General features: G+C 48.5%; 3 protein-coding genes across 3 annotated transcripts; 2 read left to right on the forward strand and 1 right to left on the reverse strand.

Annotated features, from left to right (window-relative positions):
* Window positions 1-256: 256 nt before the first annotated feature.
* On the reverse strand, window positions 257-1,931 carry GMORB2_2605 (Peroxidase, family 2; the record flags this gene model as incomplete). The annotated part of the gene is given in 5 exon segments (XM_035464584.1): window positions 257-765; window positions 818-1,144; window positions 1,246-1,395; window positions 1,512-1,569; window positions 1,578-1,931. Coding segments are annotated over 5 exon segments (1,398 nt in total).
* A 1,906-nt stretch (window positions 1,932-3,837) lies between these two features.
* Window positions 3,838-5,486, forward strand: GMORB2_2606 (uncharacterized protein; the record flags this gene model as incomplete). Its single annotated transcript, XM_035464585.1, has 6 exons — window positions 3,838-3,963; window positions 4,035-4,392; window positions 4,455-4,522; window positions 4,585-4,970; window positions 5,026-5,093; window positions 5,161-5,486. 6 exons carry the CDS (start codon window positions 3,838-3,840, stop codon window positions 5,484-5,486), a joined length of 1,332 nt encoding a protein of 443 aa, XP_035319255.1.
* A 3,172-nt stretch (window positions 5,487-8,658) lies between these two features.
* Window positions 8,659-10,757, forward strand: GMORB2_2607 (choline dehydrogenase; the record flags this gene model as incomplete). Its single annotated transcript, XM_035464586.1, has 2 exons — window positions 8,659-8,708; window positions 8,774-10,757. 2 exons carry the CDS (start codon window positions 8,659-8,661, stop codon window positions 10,755-10,757), a joined length of 2,034 nt encoding a protein of 677 aa, XP_035319256.1.

Consider the following 10,757-nt stretch of genomic DNA (forward strand, 5'->3'; position numbering starts at 1 on the left):
GGGTGCACGTGAAGGTCGCATAACGGGCCGTAATAGTAAGCGGATATATATAGAAGTATCTTTAACTGAACAACGCGTGGTGTCGAGCCCCAAACCTATATTTGAACAACTCAACAGCAGTCCAGGTAATAGGTCTTGGATTAAATAAATAGACATATTATATAAATATGTAACAAGGCGTAGCTCTATCTGCTACTATAAAATCAAAACTAACCGTACATCTTTCCCAAGCGTCAATGCAATAAGCAATATACCTTTACAAGGCATATCCACTCTTCGAAGCCCCCGGATATTTCTCGAGAAGCCCAGAAATAATATCGGTGCCCCCAGCCTCTAGATCCTTAAAGGCGGGGCAGTCCAAATCCAGGAGAGGATCGAGGACGGCATCGTTGATAAGCTGAAGAGGTTTTTCTAGAGTTTCAAAGAGACCGGAGAGCGAGTTGGGAACGAACGTCTTGACAATGTTTAGAGTGAAGCAAACCAGGTTGTTACCCTCCAGCAGACTTGCAGCATTGAGAACACCGCTTGTGATATTGGCAATATCGACGCCCGCAAATGTGTTGACCTTACCAAGATTGCCCCCGATACTGGCAAGTTCCGGGTGCTTTAGAGTCCATATGACAAGGTCCACATTGAGTTCGACTAGGCTATAGTCGATGTTAATACGGTACCAATTTTCTGGGATTCGTTCCCAACCCCGTTTGTATTCGAGTTCACCCTGAGAATTGGTTACAACCCCCCAGAAACTCCGGAAAACATCCCTTGCTGGTAGGAAAAAGTTAGCATCTCACTAAAACATCAAGACGGGTCAACATACTGAGGTGGCCTCCCCCAGGGTACTCGATCGAGTGGTTGCTGAGAAGTCGCCCCGAAAACAAGTAGCCGGCATTGCGAGCAACAAAACCAGTGTATGGGCCGTAGTAGAAGTATGGATTGGTAGAGATGCTGTCTTGTAAACGTCGGCTCGCACGGTCGCCAATATCTTCCATTGTTAAAGCATCGGTGGTTTCGAATAAGGCATCAACCTCGTTAAATAGATCCATGTTCATCGTTGAAGCGTCCCCGGTGACGTACAAGTCGTCTCGAGTGTTGGAACTGTCTCCCTCAATCCAGTTGTGACTACCTTCAAGTCCTCTAGGAACGCCTGTAACTTCTCATCAGTCATAAAGGACTTTTTCGTTCGAACACTCATTATTTCCTCCCCCCCCCCCCCCCCGACATTATAAATGGGTACAGATCACATACCAAGAAGTCCAAGGAGGTTGCCCAACACGTTAGAGACCTTGGTTGACTTGCCGCCGATAGAGAAGCCGGGGTCAAGGGACAGCGGATTACCAACGCCCACAGTTCCCATAACGGACAGGACTGTTGCTAGCTCAATGCTCATACCAAATACTACCATGATTTGGCACGCATTAGTAGAGGAGTATTGCAATTGTTGGGGCCAAGGGGAGGGGGGTTGACTTGCCAGTGTTCATGGCTTCAATCACTTCAAAGAACTAATGGCACACCAGTTCCGTTAGTTTTAGGTTCCTCCCAAGCAACGGTTGTCGGGATGTTGTATTTTTGCTTCCTACCCCAGCTATTCCGTCTCTCGAAATGTATCCGTGGTTTGCCAGAGCATTGAGTCCTGGACAGGGACCGCGTTGGTCTCCATTTTCGAAGTCTGGAGGTTGAAACGAGTGACTACCATTAACTGTAACAAATATGTCAGATATACAGCTCATAGGTTCCCTCCAACAGGCAAGAAGGAGTAAGGTGACGGGACTGAGGTTGTTGGGTTTGAAGTGGTTGGACGCGGAAAACGCGCACTTACCTTCAATTGGGGTTGTCAGAGGGTCAAAGAGAAGGCGTTTTTGGTTCCGGAGATGCAGCAGGTTCTCGTGAAGTTTTCCAGGAGCTCCGATATCTTGGTGAAGTAGTTTTGCCATGTTTTCAGCTGACGGAAATGACATGGCAAGCCCTGGGAGGCTTGCCAGGCCAAGTACCAGCCGCCCCAAGGACAACGGGAGTTTCACCATTGCTGAATTGAAAGAGTAAAGACTTGGAAAAAACGAAAGGAATGACAAAGTCTTGCGAGTATGCTGAGTGAGACGGGAGCGGTAAAGAAAGGATGACCCGAAGGCTCGAACCAGTGCTGTTAGTATGTAGGCCTGGACTGCCACGATTATTGAGCGTAAACGATTACCAAGGGATCCTCGAATGGTTTACTAAGGGGGGAAAAAATTATCATGAGCAAGGGAAATGAAATAGATAGATGCTGACAAAATTGAATAGTAGCTCCTTCATTGGACCCTTGTAGGTTTCCCGTGTGATAATTCAAGACGGGGTACCTGCATTATTGCTACACACTGCACAAATAATATATGAGTGTTCCCAACCGTATACAATTATCTAATGACGAATAATCGCACTATAGCCAACTTGCCATCTCTTCCAGTCAATAGTCTAGGGGATAGTCCCTCCTGGAGAAGGGATACTATAGAATATAGCTAAATGTTCAAACAAGTGGCATCCCGTGTTGGGTTTCTACACGATTATACTTCTAACTCTTCATACTATAGCCTAGTAGTAGTTCATAGAGTGCGAGGCCTTGAATTGGCTTATTACAAGATAGCATGGTATAACAAGATTCGCACAATTTCAACACTTGCAGAAGTGTTCAGGAGGTTTGATTACCACCACCCCCCCCCCCCTTTTTCCCCTTCTTCCCCCCCCGGGAGATCGCCGCTGTCAGAATCTGGGAAACACGCGTTTCTGCCGTCTAGGATACGTGAGCGGGCAATTTCTGTGCGACGCAGGTGCTCGTACTACTTTGGCAAGGATTGGAATCGGCTATAGATGACATAGTATGGTGAAACACCAAGAATTCATGCAAGCATGGTATACGAGCCACCTTAATCCTTAGTGATTTTACTCACACCATTCCCTATCTGGACAATCCTGGAGGGAAAGACTACGTGTACAAGGCCCAACAGTACGAGCAAGCCCATTGCGCTTAGCGTCGCCAGATACAATTAATATCAAGATATGCCAGTACTCGACTATATGCCCCCATGTCTTTTTTTTTTTTTTCTACGACGCACGGGTAGGGTGCATGGATCCTTAAAGACGACACGTTACGTATCCACCGGGCCGTCAATCCCTCCTGTCATTCATGTATACTGGCTTGTATCACAAGGTCTGATATAGGTACGGGTACATTTGAGGTGCGTCAGAGGATAGTGCTTTGCTTGTTCGCCAGGGTTCCATAGTAGGCCCACTTACCATACAAGGAATAGCCACCACTGAAATGGGAGTGGCAAATATGACAGCCGTTCTCAACACGAGTACTTGCAAGGTATTGGCAGGGAACTGACAACCTGCATCACCGCCATGGACTTGGAGTCGAAGCACCCCTGGGACCACCAGGACCCGACAACGGCACTGCATGTATGGGTCAGCATGATGTACGTACAGAGCACTTCTTCTCGTGAGATAAGACAAGTCATTGCAACATGGTCCAGTTCCCACATTCCTTGAATAGCACGGCACATACGACGCAAGTAACAGAACATGGTGTATTGTAAGGGTGGCATTGACAGAAGATCCAAATTGCGCCTTGTGAGATGTACTCCGTACTGTCTGGTGACTATCAGATCACATTCGATATTGCGAAGACATTAACCCTTGGATCCGTAACCGTACATGTAGGACAGTTGCGCGTCAAATACAAGAGGTCGCCGTATCCTACTCCGCCGACTTCCCCAAGTCTTCTCCATACCAGTCTTCCAGAAGCCAGGCAAACCAGACGGTACCATTGTTCAAGTCACCGAGAGGCTTCGTCACACAATCAACATGGTGTCGTTTACGACTCTATTGAGCAGCATGGCTGCGATTTCCATCGTCGCCTCTGCTGAAACCCCTTCAGCTCAAGAGCTCATGGCTTTGAAGGCTGCTCAAGAATCCTATCCTAAATGCGCGGTAAGTGTACAATGCCACTTTAGATTCATGCCGTTGCATGAACCTTTCAACTGACAGACTGTTATCCTCAGCTGGCCTGTATGGCTAAATTGATACCCGAGTCCAACTGCACGGCAACTGACATCGAGTGCCTGTGTACCAATGAAGAGCTCACCGCGCAGACGACTGTCTGCGTTTTGGGAGGTTGCACACTCTACGAGGGTCTGCAGACAAAGAATGTCACGATGACCATGTGTGGCGCCCCGATCCGTGACAAGAGCATGCAGCCCCTCGTCATCGGTATCCTTTTCGGTGTTATCGCCCTCATCGCCTTTCTCCTTCGAATCGGTGCGATATTTGTCAAGTCCGGTCGTCTCCCCGGATTAGATGACGCCATGATCCTCTTGGCCGTTCTATTGGCCGTCCCGCCAACGGTTTTTGCCTGGACATGTATGTTCTATAGAGAGACACGTTTCGTATTATCCGAGTATAATGACTAATGCCCTCTACAGTGGTCGAGAACGGTCTCGGAAAGGACATGTGGACTCTCACCATGAAGGAAATCAAGAATGTTCTCCGAGTAAGTCGTCCTGAGAAAGTTGTTACAGTGTAACCGTCAAGCTAATTCATCTCCGAAACTAGTACTATTATTTCGGCGAAATCTTTTATTTCGCATCCATCACGTCAACCAAGATATCCATCTTGCTGTTCCTCCTGCGAGTCTTCCCCGACCAAACCTTTCGTCGACTAGTGTACGCCGCGTGTGGCCTAGCCTTCGCCTACGGTGCATCTTTCATCGTGGCGACAGCGTTGCAGTGTTGGCCAGTCGAATATTCGTGGCAGCAGATTGATGAGAGTTGGGGCACCGGGTCCTGCAACAATATCCACGTTCAAGGCTGGATGAGCGCCGCTATGAATATCGTTGTTGATCTCGTTGTGCTTTGCCTACCACTCAAACATCTTTGGCAATTGCAGATGGAGTTGAACAAGAAGCTCATGATCATGTTCATGTTCTCCCTGGGTATCTTGTAAGTTAAACCATGTCGCCATCTCAGACAACCAGCTAACAACACATCTACTTAGTGTCACAATCATCAGTATTATCCGCCTCCGATCTTTGGTGCTGTTCGCAAACACCTCCAACGTAACTTGTACGTTCAAGACTGAGGGACAAATTATACAATGGACATGGTCGGACTGGACTAACACATCTTATAGGGGACTATACCGCCCCAGCTTGGTGGAGCACGTTGGAAATTCACCTTTCAATCGTTTGCGCTTGCTTGCCTTCGGTACGCCAGTTGTTCGTCGTTCTTTTCGGCGACAAGGGGAAGACGACGAAGAATAGTTACGGGAGCAGCAAAGCATCATCCAAGCGCAGTGGTCAAGAATCTTCAACTACCGAGACTACTTACTCCCAGCGCCCACCGAAACATGGCGATGAGGGTGACTTCGTTCCCCTTGTTGACTACAATGGCAACAAGGCTTCGGACAAGGGTTCCGCCTACAGCGTCAGTGTGGCAGATAAAAAAGGTGATGTTTGATATTTAACATTCCACGGTTCATTCTGGAAGTCAGGGAGGTTCACTATGTCTCAAAGTCTCGGGTTATGCGGTGGGTTCGGAAAAATAGGGACAGCTCATAGTACTGTAAACACCAGAGTAACATATATTCGAATGTTCAAATTTATCATATAATAGTGTAATAATAATTCAAACCCCCGGGTGCTCCGCACCCTTTTCCCCTGAGTGTCATCAAGGGTCAAGGGATGCACATATTACTTTACTGTCTCAATAATTCAACTCCTATAACAGAAATATGTGGAGTAATACTGTCTGGAAATGAGGAAAACTATGCTGCTCTGTAGACTGGTAGATCCTCTCTTTTTTTGCGTTATTATATATAGAAATTGGACACCAAAGCATCTTTCCGTCTTCATGCTCATATTCATTTTGCACTGCGGCTAGAAACATAACACTACTATGATTGATTGACATGGATTGCTGTTGAAGACGTGTTCATTATATGAACCGTGAAAATGGTCTGATTAGATAGAGGTTGTTACTTAGATGAGACGAACCTCTTGGTGGAACAAATATAGCCACCATACATAGGGTAGTCATGATTAGAATGTACTGAAGTGTTTCAACGCCTTTCGGCATTGTATGAGGCATTGTACGTTGGCCATTGGAGGAGGTACATTATAGAAGATGATTTGGCTGGGAAACATGTATAAGAATGCTAATAATATAATATAGAATATGTTCTAGATGTCTTGAACTCTACTAACGTGGTCTACGTGAGATTTCATCGGCATTTGTGCGACGATGTACGGAGTAGAACAGGACATGAATCGGTCTAATGTCTTGCAGTTGTTATTCAACCGAGGCATTATTGATTCGCACCTAATCATACAGCGGAGTAGAAATCTAGCGGCTGTCACGCCTACAGAACCAGGAGCTCTGATTTTATGACGTGCATTCTATGGACCGGACAAACCATGTCAACTGTAACAGGTAATATAGAATGATATTATAATACTAATACCTTCTTAATAGAGAAATAACAGAAGAAAAAGAGAAGAGAAATAATAAACAAGGTCGTTGCAAACCACAATATCTCTTGGCAAGAAGTCTCTGCAATGGTCCTCATGAGTCGTGACTAGTGCGCCACTGGTAGGAAAATCATAATTGTAGGCTTCATGTAGGCCATAGATCGATAAAACAATGTCACTTACACCATTTTTTTTTCTCTCTCTTTTCTTTCTTGCTGTAACGACAGCACTTCCCCCCCTGACCAGGGGCAAGGCATTGTTTAGGGAGAGCCTATATCATAGTGGCTGGTTAACCAGTTATGCACATTCATTGTACTTGTATACATATGTTTGGCAGTCATTATTTTCATATCCATCCAGGGAGCATTTAACGACATGTCAACCCTACGATGAGGAATTGTTGGATCATTATTACTATGAGAAAACAAGGACGGGGCTTACTAGTAGCCCGAATGAGCACGAGTACTTGTACTGATACGCAAATAATACGACTCACGGCTTTGGCGAGAGTGTGTGGGGCAGATGTTGATCAGGCGGTCAACAACAGTGACAAGGAACATGTACGGATGCCGATGTCCTAGGAAAAAATTTACCAACTTATTAGTGCATGTGAGGACGTCGCCAAGTATTACCCACCTGCCATCGTTCTATTCGAAGCCTGGTACGTATGGAGCCCCCGGGGAGCTGCTGCGGGATTACCGGTGCCTGAGGATATATTATGGGGGAATCCACTGATCGTTCGCCATCGAAGAGGCTCTGGTACGAGCCCCTTTCGAGCTATATCACAGACAGTTATACCAAAGCAATATCGTCTCGTAGTCTGCCAACACTTTGCAATTCCATGGTAGTGGGACCATGTAACTGGGCATCAGCAATATCACTGTATATTATATTAAAACTCACGCGTCATGATCACTGGGCCATACTCGCGCAGCAATTAACGAGTATGTAGTCTGAGTTGTCAACCATTGGTGTTGGAGGTCTCATCATGTATGAGAAAGCACTCCTTTAAGTCCCTCGATACAAAGCGTACCATTGAACACAGAGGGGCGATGTATGGCATAGGTACATGTATAGAGCATAATACATGTGTACAGGTATTAGCTTGCAGAGCAATATTCCTTGCAATTAATGCACGAAGAGCAAGGTGACGGAAACAGGTATTGACGCAGGTCGATCCACACACACATTCTCCACCCGGCCCGGGCTGGGGTATGGTCTAACGGTTGTCGCCGAACAGCCCGCCCCCACAGATTGTCCAAATAACGGCTCGAGAAGCAAGAAACGCCATCTCGCCATTAATAGTGGGGCAGGAATTGATTTGTACAATGTGAACCTATACGTCACTTGTCATTGTCGTCAAGTCCTAGTGTCGTATACCCCTGGATGCCGGTTAATAGTTAATACCGACCCATTGGCTTTGCCGGTATCCACCATTCTGGCCGGCCTCGTACTTGTATGTTGCACCCTGGTCCCCTCATGCCTGTCATTCCTCTAGACAGTAATAACAGCATGGGTCTCACCGATGGTAATACTCGTACGCCATACGAGTACACGCAGATATCCATTCGACTGAACAGGGGTTGACCAAAATGATTCCTACTCCGTACCTGTACACGTACGGAGTAATACAGGATGATGTTGGGCCCAAGCGGCATTACCACGGCCTTCAACTTGGATGCTGGGATGTTCTCCAGGGAAAGAAATTCACAACCATTGAGCTGTCATATACGCCAACTGCGTAAGGTGACCGCATATTGCAGCCGCTCACATAGTTGAGTAGATTGCAATTCCCATGTCGTACATATCCGCTAAGGGTACAAGGTAGGCCGGGGGTACAGTCAGGAAATGGAGGAATATCGGACGTCACAAAAGGGGGCACATCGGTGGGTGAAATGACCCGAAGGTCCTAACACCGTTGTATTGCGAAGACTGGCCTTCTTTAAAAAGCGCCATAGAAGAACCTTTCAGTCTTCGCTCACCTCCTGATCTCCTCCACCAGGTTGCGGTTGGTTCCAACACCGTTCTTCTCATTCATTCTCTATTTGCTTTCATCAGCCTGGTTCCCTTCTCCGCTGTAGAGCGACTTGAAAGCAATCCGTTCATTCGGCTGTCATTTCCCTTGGACGTATTTTGCTTTTTTATTTTTAAGAACCGCCAACATGAGGGCAGTACTAAGCTCTGCTGTCTTCGCCTCCTGTGTGGCAGCTTCGTAAGTTAGAGTCTTGCAAATTATGTTCATGCATGAGTGTATTGGCTAACATACTCGGGTATTAGATGGACGGTGAAGCCGGTCCAGGACCAGCCAAGTTTCCCCCCCAATGGCTACAACCTTCCTGCTGCTGGGCCCAAGGACAACTCGACATACGAGTACATCATTGTTGGGTCTGGCGCTGGTGGCTCTCCTTTGGCGGCTCGCCTAGCCCTCGCCGGCCACAGTGTTCTTCTCATTGATGCGGGAGAGGATCACGGAACTGATCGCCAGGTCCAAGCTCCCGCTCTGCACCCATTCAGCAGTGAATATAACCCGATCAAATGGGATTACTTCGTGGACCACTACGCCGACGAAGAGCAGGCTCTCAAGGACACCAAGTACACCTACCAAACGCCGGACGGTGACTATTGGTCAGCGATAGACTTCTCTGGAGAGCAGCCTCCGGCAAACTCGCAGAAGAAAGGAATCCTATATCCTCGTACCGGTGCTCTAGGAGGTTGCACAGTCCACAATGCCCTGATCACGATCAAGGCGACAGACAAGGATTGGAACGACATCGCCAACTTGACCGGGGATGACTCATGGGCAGCCGACAAGATGAACGCATACATGGAGAGGATGGAGGACAACCAGTACATCCAGGGTGCGCTCAACAACCATCATGGTCACGGCGGATGGCTGCCGACACGCCTCACTCCTGCGGTCCTCATCGCCGAGGACATGAAGGTGTTGTCCCTTATTCTAGCCGCCGCCAGGGCTACCGGAAAGAGCTTCCTTGATTCCATCACTGGAGCCATCACGGGCGTCGTGGACATTCTCGCTCTCGATATCAACGGCAACACTAAGCTGCGAGATTCTACGGACCTCATGTACCAAATACCCCTTTCCATGAACGGAGACTACATCAGGACCGGACCCCGCGACTTTGTGCTCAGTGTGGCGAATGCTACGAATGACGACGGTTCCAAGAAATACAAGCTTGACATCGCGCTCAACACACTCGTTTCAAAGGTCAACTTTGATACGTCCGGAGAGGTTCCTCGGGCCACGGGTGTCGACTACCTCCACGGACAGAGCCTATATCGTGCTGACCCTCGTGCCGGCTCCAAGGACGGGGGCGAGCCCGGAACCGTCCACGCTAGCCGTGAGGTTATCGTGTCTGGTGGTGCTTTCAACACTCCCCAGATCCTTAAACTGAGCGGTGTTGGCCCCGCCGAGGAACTTGAGTCACTCGGTATCACCGTTATCAAGGATCTTCCTGGTGTTGGCGGTAACCTCCAGGATCGGTACGAGGTCGGCGTTGTTGGCGAAGCGGAATCCAACTTCGCCCTTTTGGAGGACTGCACCTTCCTGGTCGGCGACGATCCGTGCTACAGCGACTGGACAGACAAAGTTGGAGGCCTGAAGGGTGGCTACACAACCAACGGTATTGCTTTCGGGTACCTCCATCACTCCTCGGTAGCGGGTGAGGATCCGGACCTGTTCCTTGGAGGTGTCCCCGCCTACTTCAATGGCTACTTTCCCGGCTACTCTACTCACAGCACGGATAAGCCTTCGATATGGACTTGGCTCACACTCAAGGCTCACTCCCGTAACCGCGCTGGGACTGTCAACCTGACCTCGGCCAATCCCCGCGACACCCCGCGCATAACCTTTAACTCCTTCTCTGAAGGAGGCGAAGATGATCTTCAGGCGATCGTTGAAGGCCTGCAGTATGGAATCGACGCTTTTGAGAAGCTTATTCCCATCGACGGATCCTTCAACCGCGTCTGGCCCCCAACCAACATCACCGAGCCCGAAGATCTCAAGGAGTTTGCCCGCAACGAGGCCTGGGGACACCATGCTTCTTGCACCGCCCCTATCGGTGCTGACGATGACCCGTTGGCCGTGCTCGACAGCGAGTTTCGCGTTCGCGGTGTGAATGGCCTCCGTGTTGTCGACGCGTCCATCTTCCCCCGCATCCCCGGCATGTACATTGCACTGCCCACCTTCCAGGTCAGTGAGAAGGCCGCCGATGTCATTATCGCGAGTGCCAAGGCGAGCTAA

The sequence above is a fragment of the Geosmithia morbida genome (assembly GCF_012550715.1).
Source record: "Geosmithia morbida isolate 1262 chromosome Unknown scaffold_14, whole genome shotgun sequence".
Classification (NCBI taxonomy): Eukaryota; Fungi; Ascomycota; class Sordariomycetes; order Hypocreales; family Bionectriaceae; genus Geosmithia; species Geosmithia morbida.